General features: G+C 32.2%; 1 protein-coding gene across 1 annotated transcript in view; it reads left to right on the top strand.

The window, feature by feature from the left end:
- The window catches only part of LOC142228676 (uncharacterized), a 596,821-nt gene that overhangs the window by 545,905 nt on the left and 27,936 nt on the right, over nucleotides 1-22,980 (top strand). The window contains exons 3-4 of the mRNA XM_075299164.1: nucleotides 19,672-19,728; nucleotides 19,843-19,992. Coding sequence (XP_075155279.1) covers nucleotides 19,672-19,728; nucleotides 19,843-19,992 — 207 coding nt within the window. The remainder of the gene's footprint in view (nucleotides 1-19,671; nucleotides 19,729-19,842; nucleotides 19,993-22,980) is intronic.

Below are 22,980 nucleotides of genomic sequence, written 5' to 3' on the forward strand. Positions count from 1 at the left end.
TATAAAAATCTAGAAAAATCGAAATCGATTATTAGCCTAAAAATAGTCGCAAAATAGGTTTTAGATTTTTAACTATTTCCTAATTTTGACTATAAAAATCGATTTAAATGTTTTCTGTTTTCATATTCATTGGTTTCCATTGAATTGAAAAATACCTAGATCTGGGAAAAAGTGCACATTTTTTTATTAATAAAATTCCAGCGCCAATACTAAATAAAAGTTCTTATTTGATTAAACCTATCACTACCAGCAACACAAGCGTCGCCAAAAAAGTAATGAAAATGTTATTTTTGGATCCGGAAGTGGTGCAAACGCGATGAATTTAACATGGGCTTGTCATAGGACGGAAGTCCTCCATTTCAACAGCCTCCTTTAGGTGTGATCCGAATTCAATGTTTTGGATGTAAATTAAAAAATTCTGTGATATTTTGTAAATAAAATAAATAATTTTTATAATTTGTTAAAATTTTTAAGCGATTCTAACGCTTGTCGGAAACATTTGACCTCAAATAAGAGGTTGGCTGATAAGTCCCCGGTCTGACACATAGATGGCGTCGCCAGTATTAGATGCATTATTTTTATATAGTACCAACCTTCAAATGATTCGTGTCAAAATTTGACGTCTGTAAGTCCATTAGTTTGTGAAATAGAGAGTCTTTTGTGAAGCAACTCTTGTTATTGTGAAAAAATGGAAAAAATGAATTTCGTGTTTTGATAAAATACTGTGTTCTGAAGGGAAAAACTACGGTGGAAGCAAAAACTTGGCTTGATAATGAGTTTCCGGACTCTGCCCCAGGGAAATCAACAATAATTGATTGGTATGCAAAATTCAAGCGTGGTTAAATGAGCACGGAGGACGGTGAACGCAGTGGACGCCCGAATAAGGTGGTTACTGACGAAAACAAAAAAATCCACAAAATGATTTTGAATGACCGTAAAATGAAGTTGATCGAGATAGCAGATATCAATATTTGGATATGCGGAAGCTCTGTGCAAAATGGGTGCCGCGCGAGCTCACATTTGACCAAAAACAACAACGTGTTGATGATTCTGAGCGGTGTTTGCAGCTGTTAACTCGTAATACACCCGAGCTTTTCCGTCGATATGTGACAATGGATGAAACATGGCTCCATCACTACACTCCTGAGTCCAATCGACAGCCGGCTGAGTGGACAGCGACCGGTGAATCGTCTCCGAAGCGTGGGAAGACTCAAAAGTCCGCTGGCACAGTAATGGTCTCTGTTTTTTGGGATGCGTATGGAATAATTTTTATCGATTATCTTGAGAAGGGAAAAACCATCAACAGTGACTATTATATAGCGTTATTGGAGCGTTTGAAGGTCGAAATCGCGACAAAACGGCCCCATATGAAGAAGAAAAAAGTGTTGTTCCACCAAGGCAACGCACCGTGCCACAAGTCATTGAGAACGATGGCAAACATTCATGAATTGGGCTTCGAATTGCTTCCCCATCCACCGTATTCTCCAGATCTGGCCCCTAGCGACTATTTCTTGTTTTCAGACCTCAAAAAAATGCTCGCAGGGAAAAAATTTGGCTGCAATGAAGAGGGGATCGCCGAAACTGAGGCCTATTTTGAGGCAAAACCAAAGGAGTACTATCAAAATGGTATCAAAAAATTGGAAGGTCGTTATAATCGTTGTATCGCTCTTGAAGGGAAATATGTTGAATAATAAAAACGAATTTTGACAAAAAAATGTGTTTTTCTTTGTTAGACCGGGGACTTATCAGCCAACCTGTTATTTTCAAAATTGCACATTTTTTTCAGATTGGATTTAGCATGTTTTTCGACAAAATTTAAGTGATTTGTTTTGTACCATTTTATGAATTCTTACTCTGTTTTCAACCTATTTGAAACAAAACAAGTATATACGGCCGTAAGTTCGGCCGGGCCGAATCTTATGTACTCTCCACCATGGATTGCGTAGAAACTTCTACGAAAGACTGTCATCCAAAATCGAATTACTTGGGTTGTGGTATCTTAAAACTTCTTAACATCGTTTTCTAAATTGTTAGTTAGTCCATACGTGGTATATATTAGACAAAAAGGTTATATATAGGTAAGTCTACAAAGAATTACGAGTCGATATGGACTTTTTGCACGATACGTAGAGAGCCAGAATTGAAATATGGGGGTCGCTTATATGGGGGCTATATACAATTATGAACTTGATATGGACCAATTTTTGTGTGATTGGGGATCGATTTATCTGAGGGCTATATATAACTATAGTTCGATATGAACCTAGTTAGGCATGGTTGTTAACGGCCATATACTTGCACAATGTACCAAATTTCAACTGACTCGGATGAAATTTGCTCCTCCAAAAGGCTCCAAAACCAAATCTCGGGATCGGTTTATATGGGTGCTATATATGATTATGGACTGATATGGACCACTTTTGGCATGGTTGTTAAATATGATATACTACCACCACGTACCAAATCTCAACCAGATCGGATGAATTTTACTTCTCCAAAAGGCACCGGAGGTCAAATCTGGGGATCGGTTTATATGGGGGCTATATATAATTATGGACTGATATGAACCAATTCCTGCATGGTTGTTGGATACCATATACTAACACCACGTACCAAATTTCAACTGAATCAGATGAATTTTGGTCTTCCAAGAGGCTTCGGAGGTCAAATCTGGTGATCGGTTTATATGGGGGCAATATGTAATTATGGACCGATGTGCACCAATTTTTGCATGGTCATTAGAGAGCATATACTAACACTATGTACCAAATTTCAGCAGGATCGGATGAAATTTGCTTCTCTTAAAGGGTGAAACGGTCAAAATTTGGTCAATATAAACTTGACGTATTTCTTTCAATTTCGCATTTAAAAAACCTGAACACCCCTCATTTTGAAGGTGTGTGTGTTGCTCCTATTTTGATTTTGGAATTCACTCTTCAGTTGTCAAAATGCCGTCCAAGCAAGAAGAGCAGCGTATCAAAATTTTGTCAACCAAGAAATTTACGTGAAAGAGTGTTTGAATAAACGTCTGCTGCCTTTCCTGAAGAAACACGGTTGTTCCGTACTGTTTTGACCGGATTTGGCATCTTGCCATTACGGTAAAAGGGCCATGGAGTGGTACGCCGCCAACAACGTGCAGGTGGCTCCCAAGGACAAGAACCCTCCCAACACGCCAGAGCTCCGCCCAATTGAGAAATACTGGGCTATTGTCAAGCGGAACCTAAAGAAGACCAAAAAAACTGCTAAGGACAAGCAGCAGTTCAAGGCAAACTGGCTTTCTGTGCCGAAGAAGGTGGACAAGGTGGCTGTACAAAATCTGATGGCAGGCGTCAACCGTGAGGCCCGGCAATTCGGATTTGGAAAAGCGAAAGCCTAACTGAATATTTTTCCTGAATTTTATACAAATTGAACTTGAAAAAGAAATTTAATTTGATTTTTTAAATAAACGATTTCACCGATTTACACGCGTTTTCCCTTGTCCAAATTTTGACCGTATCACCCTTTAGTTCCTAGCCTTGCTAACTCATCCGATTCGCAGTTCGGTATGTTCCTATGGCCAGGCACCCATATCAGGTGAATATTGTACTGCTCAGCCATCTCGTTGAGAGATTTTCGGCAGTCGATGGTCGCATGTTTGTGCGTATAAAAATCAGTGGCGTCAAAGCATGACTATTTTTACCATAGAGTAGTGCATTCTTACTATTTTTGGGAATCATACTAAAATTTTCTTCTGCTTTAGTTAATATTGAAATTATGTCCACGTTTAGTTCAGAAAATGTTTGGGATATACTTAAACGAAGGAAAATTCCATTAACATAGGCCGTAGAAAATTTCACGAAAGATAATAAATTTTAACAAACAAATAATTTCTTTGCAATAAAAATAAGTATTAGTTTAATTGTGGATTTTTTTTGTGTAAAAAAATTTCTTTAACTAAATTAAACAAGTATATACGGCCGTAACAGGTTGGCTGATAAGTCCCCGGTCTAACAAAGAAAAACACATTTTTTTTTGTCAAAATTCGTTATTATTCAACATAGTTCCCTTCAAGAGCGATACAACGATTATAACGACCTTCCAATTTGTTGATACCATTTTGGGAGTACTCCTTCGGTTTTGCCTCGAAATAGGCTTCAGTTTCGGCGATCACCTCTTCATTTCAGCCAAATTTTTTCCCTGCGAGCATCCTTTTGAGGTCTGAGAACAAGAAAAAGTCGCTGGGGCCAGACGGTGGGTGAGAAAGCAATTCGAAGGCCAATTCATGAATTTTTGCCATCGTTCTCAATGACTTGTGGCACGGTGCGTTGTCTTGGTGGAACAAAACTTTTTTCTTCTTCATATGGGGCCGTTTTGCCGCGATTTCGACCTTCAAACGCTCCAATAACGCCATATAATAATCACTTTTGATGGTTTTTTCCCTTCTCAAGATAATCGATAAAAATTATTCCATGCTTATCCCAAAAAACAGAGGCCATTACTTTGCCAGCGGACTTTTGAGTCTTTCCACGCTTCGGAGACGGTTCACCGGTCGCTATCCACTCAGCCGACTGTCGATTGGATTCAGGAAATGGAACCATGTTTCATCCATTGTAACATATCGACGGAAAAACTCGGGTCCCGAGTTAACAGATGCAAACTCCGCTAAGAATCATCAACATGTTGTTGTTTTCGGTCAAATGTGAGCTCGCGCGGCACCCATTTTGCACAGAGCTTCCGCATATCCAAATATTGATGAATGATATGACCAACACGTTCCTTTGATATCTTTAAGGCCTCTGCTATCTCGATCAACTTCATATTTTACGGTCATTCAAAATCATTTTTCAAAGTAATTCTAACGTAACGTTACCCACTCTAATAAACATTTATCAAATTGACTTTTAGAAAGTTTGAAGTGTTCGCAAGTGTGCATCCCAGCTCGCCCATAAACAACAGCATTGCAGTTTACCAACACCAGCATGTCAGTCTTTAACACACAATTCCCTGCTAAAAAAATACCAAGAGTCTTTGCTAAGTAGCTTTTGGAGAGGTTTTGTGTTTTCTATTTTCAGAAAGAGTTTTTCCAAATATTACAAAATATGCTCATCTACTATCAATATGAACCGAAAGTTTGCTATTTTCAAACACTTCAAATGTCAAGGCGATAATCATTGCCTTACGGAATCTCTTCAGAAACTGAACATGATGCAAATAATGCGAATGCTAAAATAATGAAATTCTTTGCATTTTTGCACTTTTCCTAATGCTGTCATAAAATTGCCTGAAGAATTATAAAATGTTGACTAAATGAACTGTAAGGCTAAGATTACACTTTTAATGGCTGTCAAGTTAATTAACATAAGTTTCATCACAGAACTTTGTTAGTAATTTAAGATATTTTTGGAAAACAGAGAGACAAACTGTATAAATCAAAACATTTTAATCTATTGTATTCAAAATGAAATAAGTGAATTCAAGCGTGATATTGTGATTGCTGTACACAGGGAAAAAGTCTGTTGTTAAACTGATGCTAAAATGAACAAATATTCAGTGCAAAATTTTTATTTTGTTTTAGTTTATTTTTTAAATTTTGTAAGAAATTTTCTTAAGCTCAACGATTTTTTCTATATTCCAAGTATGTATCAAAAATTTTTTGAACTAAATGGCAGTAAAATTTCAATGACATACAAATTAGTTCAATTCTAACTAAAACATAAGAAGTGTTTCCTACACTTCTCAAAAATAGTAAGAATGAACTAGTTAGTTAGTTGAATCTTTATTATTTATAAATTCAGCTATACAATTAAATGTTTAAAAAATTTAATTGATATAATACTTTAAATAAAGATTTTACGGCTATGACTTAACGTCGTCAGCCTGAGTACTTGTAACGTGTAATGTGTTAGTTAAAGAACATATTATTCAAAAAGAAATAAAAAACAAAAAATTATGAACTACAATATAAGAATGAACTACAATGTGTTTAAAATGGGAATGATCTGGCGATTAATTTTTATACCCTCCATCATAGGATGGGGGTATATTAACTTTGTCATTCCGTTTGTAACACATCGAAATATTGCTCTAAGACCCCATAAAGTATATATATTCTGGGTCGTGGTGAAATTCTGAGTCGATCTAAGCATGTCCGTCCGTCCGTCCGTCCGTCCGTCCGTCCGTCTGTTGAAATCACGCTAACTTCCGAACGGAACAAGCTATCGACTTGAAACTTGGCACAAGTAGTTGTTATTGATGTAGGTCGGATGGTATTGAAAATGGGCCATATCGGTCCACTTTTACGTATAGCCCCCATATAAAGGGACCCTCAGATTTGGCTTGTGGAGCCTCTAACAGAAGCATTATTCATCCGAGCCGGCTGAAATTTGGTAAATGGTGTAAGTATATGGTCTCTAACAACCATGCAAAAATTGGTCCACATCGGTCCATAATTATATATAGCCCCCATATAAACCGATCCCCAGATTTGGCTTGCGGAGCCTCAAAGAGAAGAAAATTTCATCCGATCCGGCTAAAATTGGGTACATGATGTTGGTATATGGTCTCTAACAACCACGCAAAAATTGGTCCACATCGGTCCATAATTATATATAGCCCCCATATAAACCGATCCCCAGATTTGGCTTGCGGAGCCTCAAAGAGAAGAAAATTTCATCCGATCCGGCTGAAATTTGGTACATGATGTTGGTATATGGTCTCTAACAACCACGCAAAAATTGGTCCATATCGGTCCATAATTATACATAGCCCCCATATAAACCGATCCCCAGATTTGGCTTGTGGAGCCTCTAAGAGAAGCATATTTCATCCGATCCGGCTGAAATTTGGTACATTATGTTGGTATATGGTCCGTGCAAAAATTGGTCCACATCGGTTCATAATTATATATAGTCCCCATATGAACAGATCCCCAGATTTGGCTTGCGAAGTCTCCAAGAGAAGCAAATTTCATCTAATCCGGTTGTAATTTGGAACATGGTATATGATCTTTAACAACCGTGCCAGAATTGGCACCTCCGGAGCCTCTTGAGGAGCAAAATTCATCCGATCCGGTTTAAATTAGGAACGTGGTGTTAGTATATGGTCGCTAACAACCATACCAAAATTGGTCCAATCACACAAAAATTGGTCCATATCGGTTCATAATCATGGTTGCCACTAGAGTCAAAAATAATCTACCAAATTTTATTTCTATAGAAAATTTTGTCAAAATTTTATTTCTATAGAAAATTTTGTCAAAATTTTATTTCTATAGAAAATTTTGTCAAAATTTTATTTCTAGAGAAAATTTTGTTAAAATGTTATTCGGTTCATAATAAAATTTTCATCATAGTCAAAATTTTATTTCTATAGAAAATTTTGTCAAAATTTTATTTCTATAGAAAATTTTGTTCAAATTTTATTCGGTTCACTCGAGCCAAAAATAATCTACCAAGATTTTTTTTCTATAGAAAATTTTGTTAAAATTTTATTTCTATAGAAAATTTTGTTAAAATTTTATTTCTGTAGAAATTTTTGTCAAAATTTTTATTTCTATAGAAAATTTTGTGAAAATTTTATTTCTGTAGAAAATTTTGTCAAAATTTTATGTCTACTTTGTCAAACTGAATTATATACGTAGTGGATCGATCTTTTGGATTTAATATATACCACGTATGGACTTACATACAATTTAGAAGATGGTGTTAGGAGGTTTTAAGATACCTTGCCATCGGCAAGCGTTACCGCAACTTAAGTAATTCGATTGTGGAATGCAGTGTTTAGAAGAAGTTTCTACGCAATCCATGATGGAGGGTACATAAGCTTCGGCCTGGCCGAACTTACGGCCTTATATACTTGTTTTTCTTTATTTGTGGTTCATTTTTGCTTTTCGAGAAAAATGCATTTCATAAATGGTAATTAAAAATCCACAAATGTCGGAAAATGTTCGTTAATTTAATGAATCTCAAAGTTTGGACGATTTAATGAATCTCAATTTTCGCACGAGATAGTTCAATTTCCCCATAATGTGTTTATTTTTTTATGTGTATATTTCTGTAGAAAACCACATGTGGCTATCGATCAAATCACCCGGAATTTAAAAATGAATGAATCTTTTGTTTCTCATATCATTGCTCGTTACCGTGAAACTAGCAATGTTGCATAGCGTTCAAAGAATGAACAAAAACGGTGACAAAAAAAGTGAAAAATGACGGCCAGATTTGTTCGAATTCCACTCCGCAGTGCTAGACTAAATCCATTGAAGTTCCAAAAAATTCTAGAGCTCAGCATTGGAAGGAGTCAAGGAGTTATTTCGCTTGCTCGAAAGTTACCGTATTTGGATTTCTCCAATGAGAAAGCATTCCAAACTGAGTAGTTTGTGAACAAAAATGATTGGGTTTACAATAGGTCAGCTGAGAATGTTCACATTTGTTTGGCCACCCGAAACTCAAGCGCCGTCGATGGTAATGGTGAGAACATCGCTCGTATTCATCGACCGTGGGGTCAAAATAAATTTCCAATTATTATTGGGAAATTTCCTAAAGACATTGAAGCCCTCTGGGCAGACACACATTTAGGCCGCAGATCATGGACATTCCAACAAGACTCTGCACCATCGCACTCAGCACGCGTTAACCAAACATGGCTTAAAAAGGACGTTCCCCATTCCATTTCTGTAGCACAATGACGCTCAAAATCTCCGGATCTCAATCCATTTAACTTTTTTATACCCACCACCATAGAATGATGATGGGGGTGTAATAAGTTTTGTCATTCCGTTTGTAACACGTCGAAATATCGATCGAAGATAATAAAATTTAACTACAAACAACTAATTTCTTTGCAATAAAAATAAGTATTAGTTTAACTGTGGATTTTTCTGTGTAAAACAAGTAAGGAAAGTCTAAAGTCGGGCGGTGCCGACTATATTATACCCTGCACCACTTTGTAGATCTAAATTTTCGATACCATATCACATCCGTCAAATGTGTTGGGGGCTATATGTAAAGGTTTGTCCCAAATACATACATTTAAATATCACTCGATTTGGACAGAATTTGATAGACTTCTACAAAATCTATAGACTCAAAATTTAAGTCGGCTAATGCACTAGGGTGGAATACAATGTTAGTAAAAAACAAGTATATACAGCAGTAAGTTCGGCCTGGCCGAATCTTAAATACCCACCACCATGAACCAAATATTAGGGTTTCCTTTGAAATTTCAGGAGGGCTTGAGGACTTAAGGACACTTCCCGAAGATAAATTTAAAGATTTCACCTATGAGGACTATATCAGATTCTGGATTTGTAAGAACCACTTTTGTTTGAGTTTTAGAGGAATCATTAACATCTCTTGTAAGTGTACAAGAAAATTATAAAATAACGTCTTGATTTGAAATCTTAAATCTGTAGAAGTAAAATCTGGAAATTTTACATTGAGTTTCAAGCAATTTCATTATCAGTGCGCCTTCTACACCCTCAAGAAGTGAAGTCGGTCTATATGGAGGCATTACCAAATGGACCGATAAAAACTTAATCCGATACACGTTTTTGTGAGCCTAAAATAACAGAATATTTACAATTTCAGGCAAATCAGATAAAAACAACGGTTTCTAGAAACCCAAGGAGTTAAATCGGGAGATCGTTCTTATGAGGGCTATACTAAAATGTGGACCGATACTCACCGTTTTCTGTACACCTCTTTATGACCCGAAAATACCTCTAGATTTCAGGCAAATAGGATAAAAACTTCGGATTCTAGAAGCCCCAGAAGTAAAATCGGGAAATCGGTCTATATGGGGCTATACCAAAATATGGACCGATACTCACCATCTTCGGCACACCTCTTTATGGTCCTAAAATACTTCTAGATGTCCAATTTCAGACAAATTGGATAAAAACTACGGTTTCTATAATCCCAAGACCCCAAATCGGGAGATCATTTTATATGGGGACCATACAAAAACATAAACCGATACTCACAATTTTTGGCGCACGTATTTGTTGTCGTACAATACCTCTAGATTTCCAATTTCAGGTAAATTGAATAAAAACTGCGGTTTCTATAAGCCCAAGAAGTAAAATCGGGGGATCGGTCTATATGGGGGCTATACCAAAACATGGACCGATACTCACCATTTTTGGCGCACCTCTTTATGGTCATAAAATACCTCTAGATTTCAAATTTCAGGCAAATTGGATAAAAACTACGATTTCTATAAGCCCAAGACCCCAAATCGGGAGGTCGGTTTATATGGGGACTATATCAAAACCTGGACCGATATAGCCCATCTTCGAACTTGACCTGCCTGCAGACAAAAGACTTGTTTGTGCAAAATTTTCAGCACGATTGCTTCATTATTGAAGACTGTAGCGTGATTACAACAGACAGACAGACAGACAGACAGACAGACAGACAGACAGACGGACAGACGGACATCGTTATATCGTCTTAGAATTTCTCCCTGATCAAGAATATATATACTTTATATAGCCGGAAATCGATATTTCGATGTGTTACAAACGGAATGACAAACTTATTATACCCCCGTCACCATTCTATGGTGGTGGGTATAACAAGTAAGGAAAGTCTAAAGTCGGGCGGGGCCGACTATATTATACCCTGCACCACTTAGTAGATCTAAATTTTCGATACCATATCACATTCGTCAAACGTGTTGGGGGCTATATATAAAGGTTTGTACCAAATACATACATTTAAATACCACTCGATCTGGACAGAATTTGATAGACTTCTACAAAATCTATAGACTCAAAATTTGTGTTGGCTAATGCGCTAGGGTGGAACACAATGTTAGTACAAAAAATATGGGAAACATTTAAATCTGAAGCAATTTTAAGGAAACTTCGAAAAAATTTATTTATGGTTTATCGCTCGATATATATGTATTAGAAGTTTAGGAAAATTAGAGCCATTTTTACAACTTTTCGACTAAGCAGTGGCGATTTTACAAGGAAAATGTTGGTATTTTGACCATTTTTGTCGAAATCAGAAAAACATATATATGGGAGCTATATCTAAATCTGAACCGATTTCAACCAAATTTGGCACTCATAGCAACAATGCTTATTCTACTCCCTGTGCAAACTTTCAACTAAATCGGAGTTAAAAATTGGCCTCTGTGGTCTGAACCGATTTCAACCAAATTTGGCACGCATAGCAACAATGCTAATTCTACTTTCTGTGAAAAGTTTCAACTAAATCGGAGTTAAAAATTGGCCTCTGTGGTCATATGAGTGTAAATCGGGCGAAAACTATATATAGGAGCTATATCTAAATCTGAACCGATTTCAACCAAATTTTGGACGCATAGCAACAATGCTAATTCTACTTTCTGTGAAAAGTTTCAACTAAATCGGAGTTAAAAATTGGCCTCTGTGGTCATATGAGTGTAAATCGGGCGAAAACTATATATAGGAGCTATATCTAAATCTGAACCGATTTCAACCAAATTTTGGACGCATAGCTAGAATGCTAATTCTACTCCCTGTGCAAAATTTCAACTAAATCGGAGCAAAAAATTAACCTCTGTGGTCATATGAGTGTAAATCGGGCGAAAGCTATATATGGGAGCTATATCTAAATCTGAACCGATTTCAACCAAATTTGGCACGCATAGCAACAATGCTTATTCTAATCCCTGTGCAAAATTTCAACTAAATCGGAGCAAAAAATTAACCTCTGTGGTCATATGAGTGTAAATCGGGCGAAAGCTATATATGGGAGCTATATCTAAATCTGAACCGATTTCAACCAAATTTGGCACGCATAGCTACAATGCTAATTCTACTCCCTGTGCAAAATTTCAACTAAATCGGAGCAAAAAATTAACCTCTGTGGTCATATGAGTGTAAATCGGGCGAAAGCTATATATGGGAGCTATATCTAAATCTGAACCGATTTCAACCAAATTTGGCACGCATAGCTACAATGCTAATTCTACTTCTTGTGCAAAATTTCAACTAAATCGGAGCAAAAAATTAGCCTCTGTGGTCATATGAGTGTAAATCGGGCGAAAGCTATATATGGGAGCTATATCTAAATCTGAACCGATTTCAACCAAATTTGGCACGCATAGCTACAATGCTAATTCTACTCCCTGTGCAAAATTTCAACCAAATTGGGGTAAAATTCTGGCTTCAGGGACCGTATTAGTCCATATCGGGCGAAAGATATATATGGAATCTGTATCTAAATCTGAACCGATTTCAATAAAATTTGGCACACTTGACTATAGTACTAATTGTTCTTCTTGTGCAAAATTTGAAGTAAATTAGGGTAAAACTCTGGCTTCTGGGGCCATATAAGTACATATCGGGGCCATATATATATATATATATATATATATATATATATATATATAATATATATATATATATATATATATATATATATATATATAATATATATATATATATATATATATATATATATATATATATATATATTTATTTATTTATATATATACATATATATATATATATATATATATATATATATATATATATATATATATATATATATATAATAAATATATATATATATATATATATATATATATATATATATATATATATATATATATATATATATATATATATATATATATATATATATATATATATATATATATATATATATATATATATATATATATATATATATATATATATATAGGGAGCTATATCTAAATCTGAACCGATTTGTTCCAAAATCAATAGGGATCTATTCTGAGCCAAAACACATACTTGTGCCACATACTTTGAAGTCGATTGGACTAAAACTGCGACCTAAACTTTGATTACAAAAATGTGTTCACGGACAGACGGACATACGGACATACGGACATGGCTATATCGACTCAGGAGCCCATCCTGAGCATTTTTGCCAAAGACACCATGTGTCTATCTCGTCTCCTTCTGGGTGTTGCAAACATATGCACTAACTTATAATACCCTGTTCCACAGTGTGGAGCAGGGTATAACAAACTTCTTTAACTAAATTAAAAAATATATTTTTAATCAAACTATTAGTGCTCTTAATAACCATGAAATAAATGCTGTGGTCATGACCAATAAAAGTTTCTTTCTGTCAAAACAATGTTATTTTTGTTGCCTGATTTAAAACATTTGTTTACTTCATATTTGATGTCAAGAGAACGAGGCCGATAAATAGCAATAAAATTCCCAAACAATAAATGTTTATGATTACAATGCGAAAAAATATTTATCATAATAAACAGAAAATTAACGTTTCTTTTTGTTTACTTCTTGTTTATTCTCGTATTTAATGGTTGACCGGCTCCTAGACGATTGAAAAGTGTTTACATGCGAAATAAGTAATACAAAAACCAATAAAGAACGAATGAATTGTAAGCATCCTGCAACATTGCATCCACATCTTTTATATTGAAATGCGGCAACATAACCACAACCGAAACGGTGTCAGCCAGCAGCAAGACTGAACGATAGTTTCACCACCATTTATAGTTTGTTGCATTTTGGCCAAATGCCAAATGCTATGACAATAAGCCAACTATGTAGCCAATAGTTCACCAACCAAAAAACCAGGTTCATAGTCATAGATTCAAATCAAGGCAATGTCTATGACTTTTATTGCTTGGCATTCTTTTGCATCCCACAAAACTCTTTAATAATACAAACATGTTGGTTATAATACCTTCCTAGGAGTTGGTGACTTGTGCTGCTGCAAATACAAGGGATAACGAAAAGATTTGAGGATATTTTCCACACATACTAAACTATCACAGCGAGGTAAAACTTGAATGATAAATGATGCAAGTATTATTTTTTTCTTTAACAGAGAAAAATGTGATAGCTATAGCTGGAAGTTTTTTTTTTTAAATTCGTGTATCTCTTTTGAATTCTGTGTCATGTCCACCTAATAGATTACGTACAATTCAAAGGACATTCAAGGATGTGGATATTTTTAAATTTCATTAAATTTAACATCAAAAACTTTTTCTTTCAAAATTTCATTGTGAACATTTATATTATTCAAAATGAAATCAAAAACCAAACGTGAGCCATGGCCACAGGTAGAAGATGAGAAACCTATGTGTTTCGTCGAGAAAGTTATACATTATTTAACTTTTATGTTATTATTATTTACATTTAATTCATTAAAACAATAGATAAATTTCGTCAAATTCTAGCAGAATATTTAAAAGGAGTTTCTTCACAAATTTTACTTATAAACCTTTTCTTCAAAGTTGATTATTCAGTTTCTCACTTTGTTGTCGAAGAGTGCCATAAATTAATTTCAAAGTTCTATGATGAATTTATGATAATTAACTTGACACCCATTAAAAGTTTAATCTTAGCCTTAGTGTTTATTTAGTCAACATTCTATAGCCCTTAATGGCAACCATAGGCGTAGGAAGACCACTGGGGAGGGGGTTTAGACTCCCCAGAAAAATTTTAGCATTTTTGCGTCAAAATTTTAATAATTTGTACCATTTTATTAATTCTTACTCTTTTTTGACCTATTTAAAAAAAAAAAAAAAAAACAAAAAACAAAAACGTACCCATTAAAAATAAAAACAAAAGTTATAAAAAATTGACTTAAAAACTTCCTGTGTGGTTAAAAAAATTAACTTCTTTGTGAGGACATTTTTGGAAGTGGAATTACTTTTAATTGCTTTATTATAAATTAATTGTCTAGTTATGTTGAAGTCTGATTTTTATTCATTTTTATAAAATAAAACTTTAATTGAACTTATAACTTGAATCTATTAATTTTTAGTTAGCTATGAAAATTGTCTAGCTGCGCTAATGATGGCAGCATTTCGAAAACTACAAAACTGCGAAGAATTTCATTATTTTAGCTTTCTCATTTTTTGCATCATTTTCTGTTTTTAAGGAGTTTCCTTCAAACACTGATTATCGCCTTGACATTCAAAGTGTTTGAAAATGGCAAACTTTCCGTTCATATTGATAATATTTGAAAAAACTCTTTCTGAAAAGAGAGAAAAACTTCTCCAAATGCTACATAGCAAAGACTCTTCGTTTTTAGCGGGAGATTGTTAAAGACTAACATGATGGTGTTGGTAAACTGCAACGCTGTTGTTTATGGACGAGTTGAAATGCATACTTGCAACCACTTTAAACTTTCTAAAAGACAAATTGATAAACGTTTATTAGAAAGGGTACCACTCACGGTTGCCACAGTTGTCAGAATTCTGTCAAAAATTTTAGATTTTTTACTGTTTGGTAGATTAGTAGAATTTTTGATGACATTTCTCTCCAAGTAAGAGGTACTTCAAGAATTTTCAATAAAAATAAATATTTATTTTCTCTCGAAATAAAATATTTATAAAATTTTTATAGAAATAAAATTTTGACAAAAAAGTTTATATAAATAAAAATTTGACAAAATTTTCTATAGAAAAAAAAACTTTGACATAATTTTTATATAGAAATAAAATTTTTACAAAATTTTTATATAGAAATAAAAATTTCAGCAAAATTTGTATATAGAAATAAAATTTTAGCAAAATTTTGACAAAATTTTCTATAGAAATAAATTTTGAAATTATTTCTATAAAAATAAAATTTTGAAATTATTTCTATAAAAATAAAATTTTGAAATTATTTCTATAAAAATAAAATTTTGACAAAATTTTCCATAGAAATAACATTTTGACAAAATTTTCTATAGAAATAACATTTTGACAAAATTTTTTATAGCAATAAAATTTTGAAATTATTTCTATACAAAATTTTCTATAGAAATAAAATTTTGAAATTATTTCTATAAAAATAAAATTTTGACAAAATTCTGTATAGAAATCAAAATTTTCCATAGAAATAAAATTTGTACCGAAAATTTTCTATAGAATAAAATTTATATAGAAATAAAATTTTAGCAAAATTTTCTGTAGAAATAAAATTTCGACAAAATTTTCTGTAGAAATAAAATGTTGACAAAATTTCCAATAGAAATAAAATTTTGGCAAAATTTTCCATAGAAATAAAATTTTAGCAAAATTTTCTGTAGAAATAAAATTTGGACCAAAAATTTTCTATAGAAATTAAATTTTGACAAAATTTTCTGTAGAAATAAAATTTTTACAAAATTTTCTAGAGAAATAAAATTTTTACAGAATTTTCTATAGAAACAAAATTTAGACCAAAAACTTTCTTTAGAAATTAAATTTTGACAAAATTTTCTGTAGAAATAAAATTTTTACAAAATTTTCTAGAGAAATAGAATTTTGACAAAATTACCTATAGAATAAAATTTTGACAACATTTTCTATGGAAATAAAATTTTAACAAAAGTTTCTATAGAAATAAAATTTTCTATGGAAATAAAATTTTGGCAGAATTTTCTATAGAACTAAAATTTTAGCAAAATTTTCTGTAGAAATAAAATTTTTACAAAATTTTCTGTAGAAATAAAATTTTGACAAAATTTTCTATAGAAATAAAATTTTGACAAAATTTTCTATAGAAATAAATATTTTACAAAATTTTTTTAAAATTTTATTTCTAAGAAAATTTTATTCTATAGATAATTTCGTTAAAATTTTATTTCAATAGAAAACTTTGTCAAAATTTCATTTCCATAGAAAATTTTGTCAAAATTGTATTTCTATAGAAACTTTTGTCACAATTTTACTTCCATAGAAAATTTTGTCAACATTTTATTTCTATAGAGAATGTTGCTAAAATTTTATTTCTATACAAAAATTTTGTAAAAATTTTATTTCTATATATAGAAATTATAGAAATAATAATTATAGAAATAAAATTTTTACAAAATTTTTGTATAGAAATAAAATTTTAGCAACATTCTTTCCCTATTGAAATACAATCTTGACAAAATTTTCTATGGAAATAAAATTTTGACAAAGTTTTCTATTGAAATAAAATTTTAACAAAATTATCTATAGAATAAAATTTTGACAAAATTTTCTTAGAAATAAAATTTTAAAAAAATTTCTATACAAATAAAATTTTGACAAAATTTTCTATAGAAAAAAAGTATTGACAATTTTTTTTTTAAAGAAATAAAATTTGGACCAAAAATTTTCTATAGAAATAAAACTTTGACAACATTTTCTGTAGAAATAAAATCTTGACAAAATTTTTATATAGAGATAAAATTTTGACAAAATTTTCTATAGAAATAAAATTTTGACAAAATTTTCTATAAAATAAAATTTTGACAAAATTTTCCATAGAAATAAAATTTTGACAAAATTTTCTATAGAAATAAAATTTTGACAAAATTTTCTATAGAAATAAAATTTTACCAAAATTTTCTGTAGAAATAAAATTTTGAAATTATTTCTATCGAAATAAAAATTTGCAAAATTTTCTATAGAAATAAAATTTTGACAAAATTTTCTATAGAAATAAAATTTTGACAAAATTTTCTATAGAAATAAAATTTTGACAAAATTTTCTATAGAAATAAAATTTTGACAAAATTTTCTATAAAAATAAAATTTTGACAAAATTTTCTATAGAAATAAAATTTTGACTAATTTTTCTATACAAATAAAATTTTGACAAAATTTTTTATGTAGAAATAAAATTTTTACAAAATTTGTATATAGAAATAAAATTTTAGCAAAATTTTCTGTAGAAATAAAATTTTGAAATTATTTCTATCGAAATAAAAATTTGACAAAATTTTCTATAGAAATAAAATTGTGACAAAATTTTCTATAGAAATAAAATTTTGACAAAATTTTCTATAAAATAAAATTTTGACAAAATTTTCCATAGAAAAAAAAATTTGACAAAATTTTCTATAGAAATAAAATTTTGACAAAATTTTCTATAGAAATAAACTTTTGACAAAATGTTCTATAGAAATAAAATTTTTATATAGAAATAAAATTTTAGCAGAATTTTCTATAGAAATAAAATTTTGAAATTATTTCTATCGAAATAAAAATTTGACAAAATTTTCTATAGAAATAAAATTGTGACAAAATTTTCTATAAAATAAAATTTTGACAAAATTTTCCATAGAAATAAAATTTTGACAAAATTTTCTATAGAAATAAAATTTTGACAAAATTTTCTATAGAAATAAAATTTTGACAAATTTTTCTATACAAATAAAATTTTTATAAAATTTTTATATAGAAATAAAATTTTTACAAAATTTTTATATAGGAATAAAATTTTAGCAAAATTTTCTGTAGAAATAAAATTTGTATATAGAAATACAATTTTAGCAGAATTTTCTATAGAAATAAAATTTTAGCAAAATTTTCTGTAGAAATAAAATTTTGAAATTATTTCTATCGAAATAAAAATTTGACAAAATTTTCTATAGAAATAAAATTGTGACAAAATTTTCTATAGAAATAAAATTTTGACAAAATTTTCTATAAAATAAAATTTTGACAAAATTTTTCATAGAAATAAAATTTTGACAAAATTTTCTATAAAATAAAATTTTGACAAAATTTTCTATAGAAATAAAATTTTGACAAAATGTTCTATAGAAATAAAATTTTGGCAAAATTTTCTGTAGAAATAAAATTTTGACAAAATTTTCTTTAGAAATAAAATTTTTATATAGAAATAAAATTTTAGCAGAATTTTCTGTAGAAATAAAATTTGGACCAAAAATTTTCTATAGAAATAAAATGTTGACAAAATTTTCTTAGAAATAAAATTTTAAAAAATTTTTCTATACAAATTTAAAATTTTTAAAAATTTTTCTATAGAAATAAAATGTTGACAAAATTTTCTTAGAAATAAAATTTTAAAAAAATTTTCTATACAAATAAAATTTTGGCAAAATTTTCTATAGAAATAAAATTTCTATACAAATAAAATTTTGACAAAATTTTTTATAGAAATAAAGTATTGACAAATTTTTTTAAAGAAATAAAATGTGGACCAAAAATTTTCTATAGGAATAAAATTTTACAAAATTTTGATATAGAAATAAAATTTTTACAAAATTTTTATACAGAAATAAAATTTTGACAAAATTTTCTATAGAAATAAAATTTTGACACAATTTTCTATAGAAACAAAATCTTGACAAAATTTTCTATAGAAATAAAATTTAGACAAAATCTTCTATGGAAATAAAATTTTTACAAAATCTTCTATAGAAATAAAATTTTGACAATATTAGACTAGCCGGATGGATGGATGCTTTAAGATACAGAACTTAGAAATATATTAGAATGGAAACCTGTTCTATAATTATACGATTTAATTTTGTAGTTTTCATATGATTTCTACTTTAGGTGTAAGCCATGTAATTTTATTCTATAATTTTTTCTTAAATATCTCACTTTATGATATAAACCTTTCATGTGTTGATTTTATGAAATAAATATACGACCCCTGTAGAACTTCGAAGTCATCCACATTTATAAATTATGGCATAAATGTATTTTAACATTAAACTTTAAGATAAATCTGTAAATACACAAACATATTAGTAACAAGTAATAAATATCCCATATGTCCCTATGGCTGGGGGTCATAAATGTCTAAAAATACCTTCCCTCCGGTATCAAATTTCGTACAAAAAGTTTCTTCTTCACCTCATTTGAACTTTAAATCATTTTAAACGTTTGACTTGAGCCCCAAAGAGCTTATAAATATTGTGAAAAGTCTCGTAATAAATGTACACAATATTTGTTTTCTTTCTTGTCTTCTTGCAGTTTTCAAACTGGAGAAAATATTAGCGGGTGTGGAGTCAACGCCAGGAGTGTCAGAAGGTAAATGAAAAGCGACAAAAAAGTTGTTTTTTTTTTCGTTAAGGCAAGGGAGAATTTCCTTTTTATCAAATTTTCTTTTCTTTCGTTCATATTTTTTGTTTGCCGTTGATTTAGAATGGGGCTCTGGTTGGAAAGGTACAAATTTCATAGTGGAAATCGAAGAGACTGCATCTGCCTCACCAGTGAATCCAGACTACCTGAGCAGCCGAGAAGAGCTACTCAGCAGCACAGAAACAGTGAATGCGACAAATATGATAACACAAGGTAAGTCAGTCTACTCAATATAAAATAAAAATAAAAAACTTTTCTTACCAGAAAAAATCGTCAAGTAATTTCCCCTAAGTCAAGTCAAGACTTTGTTATTATTGAAAAATTTAATAAAAAAAATATTAAACTTTTGTCAACCAAATAAAATTTATGTTCACAAGGTATGGGTAAATCCATATATATTAAATTAAATTGTTGTAATATTCTGTTAAAAGCTTTAAATGTTCTCTATACGAGGATGGTTTGAAAAGTACTTAGTCTAAAAAGCATATGGAAACAAAACGATTTATTTTAACTCGATTCTCGTGGATCCAAATTGTGTGAGCGGTCTGACAAATTTGCATCTGTGACGGTGATAAACTTAAACCAAGAGAATACTACGAATGCAGCAGTAATGCATAACCCACCAGGTGGCTGATATATAATGCAACAAAGTAAAGTGTTATATTTTTGCCATTGTTTTTTTTTATTATTCAAAAGCGAAAAATGTCAAATACTAGAATCAGTTTAGATTTTTTTGGCTACTTTTGGCACGAATTATGACCTTCAAATGGCCAACAAAGCCATCACACGCTGTACAAAAGTGGATCTGCGGTATTTTGGATCATTCTAGACGCAGCACCGTTTTGATATGATCTACAATTTGGTATTTCATAGAGCCGATCTTACTCCCCAATATGGCTCGGGCGCAAAAGTCCAATGGATTAAGATCTGGAGATTATGGTGGCCATTGTGCGGTAGAAATGAAGCAACCTCCCTTTCAAGCCATACTTGGTTGACGCGTGCTGATTGTCATAGTGCTTAGTCCAGTTGGAATGTTCCAGGCATGCGCCCAAAATATTTGTCTGCCCAGTCCTCAAAACTGTCTTTAGGGTATTTTTCCTATAATATTCGGCATTTATCGGCAATCAGGGGCCCACGCCATTACCATCGGCTGCACTTAAATTTCCGTGGAAACCCTTGTGCGCTATCACTCTGAAAAACATGATGCTTGGTTCCAAAGATTTTGTTTTTACACTAATGATTTTGATATTGATTCCGAGCCAAAGAAGCGGAGAATTGAAGTAAAGCTACTTTTAAGACACAATCCTGGCTTAAATTAGAGTTTTATGTACTTGATTCCAGGTTAGGTTAGGTTAGGTGGCAGCCCGATGTATCAGCTCACTTAGACTATTCAGTGATTCAGTGGTGAACTTCTCTCTTATCACTGAGTGTTGCCTGATTCCATGTTAAGCTCAATGACAAGGGACCTGCTTTTTTATAAAGGGTGATACGGTCAAAATTTGGTCAAGGGAAAACGCGTGTAAATCGGTGAAATCGTTTATTTAAAAAATCAAATTAAATTTCTTTTTCAAGTTCAATTAGTATAAAATTCAGGAAAAATATTCAGTTAGGCTTTCGCTTTTCCAAATCGGAATTGCCGGGCCTCACGGTTGACGCCTGCCATCAGATTTTGTACAGCCACCTTGTCCACCTTCTTCGCCGCAGAAAGCCAGTTTGCCTTGAACTGCTGCTCGTCCTTAGCAGTTTTTTGGTCTTCTTTAGGTTCCGCTTGACAATAGCCCAGTATTTCTCAATTGGGCGGAGCTCTGGCGTGTTGGGAGGGTTCTGGTCCTTGGGAACCACCTGCACGTTGTTGGCCTTTTTACCGTAATGGCAAGATGCCAAATCTGGCCAAATCTGGCCAAAACAGTACGGAACAACCGTGTTTCTTCAGGAAAGGCAGCAGACGTTTATTCAAACACTCTTTCACGTAAATTTCTTGGTTGACAGTCCCGGAAACTATGAAAATGCTGCTTTTCAAGCCACAGGTACAGATGGCTTGCCAAACCAGATATTTCTTTGCGAACTTTGACAGTTGTATGTGCTTGAAAATATCTGCTACCTTTCCCCTTCCTTTTGCCGTATAAAACTCCTGTCCCGGAAGCTGCTTGTAGTCGGCTTTGACGTAGGTTTCGTCGTCCATTACCACGCAGTCAAACTTCGTCAGCATCGTCGTGTACAGCCTCCGGGATCGCGCTTTGGCCGTCGTATTTGGTTTATCATCGCGATTTGGAGTCACTACCTGCTTGTAAGTCGATAGTCCGGCTCGTTTTTTGGCTCGATGAACGGTTGTAGACGATACACCCAGCTTATTTGTGGCATCTCGGAGTGAGAGGTTAGGGTTTCGCTTGAAACTACCGGCAACTCTCTTTGTCGTCTCAGCGGCTTCCGGTTTTCGATTTCGCCCCGATCCAGACTTCCTGGCTGTCGACAAACGTTCCCCGAACACTTTAATTACTTTTGTAACGGTTGATTTGGCAACTTTTAGCGATTTTGCCAGCTTTGCGTGCGAGTAGCTCGGATTTTCGCGATGCGCGAGCAAAATTTTGATACGCTGCTCTTCTTGCTTGGACGGCATTTTGACAACTGAAGAGTGAATTCCAAAATCAAAATAGGAGCAACATTCTACACACACACACCTTCAAAATGAGGGGTGTTCAGGTTTTTTAAATGCAAAATTGAAAGAAATACGTCAAGTTTATATTGACCAAATTTTGACCGTATCACCTTTTAGCCGAGTCCGAACCGCGTTCCACATTGCAGTGAAACCACTTAGAGAAGCTTTGAAACACTCAGAAATGTCACCAGCATTACTGAGATGGGATAATCCACCGCTGACAAACTTTTTCGGTCGAAGCAGGAATCGAACCCACGACCTTGTGTATGCAAGGCGGACATGCTAACCATTGCACCACGGTGATGGTTTCCACCGGAATCTAGGAATCAAAATTATAATTTATTTTTTTTCAGTTTTTTTCTTCGTGTGCTATAAAAACGTTATTTGACTAACGTCTGATAACTTAAATTTCCAAATTCAGACTCGACTACAAGTAGAAATTATGTTAGGTTTAAAGTAAAAACGTCTTTAACCCTTTCACTACCGATGTCCACTTAGAAGGACATTCGAAAAAGACACCAAATTCCATTTTCCCACTTAGTTCC

This window comes from Haematobia irritans, chromosome 3 (assembly GCF_050003625.1).
Source record: "Haematobia irritans isolate KBUSLIRL chromosome 3, ASM5000362v1, whole genome shotgun sequence".
NCBI classification, from domain to species: domain Eukaryota; kingdom Metazoa; phylum Arthropoda; class Insecta; order Diptera; family Muscidae; genus Haematobia; species Haematobia irritans.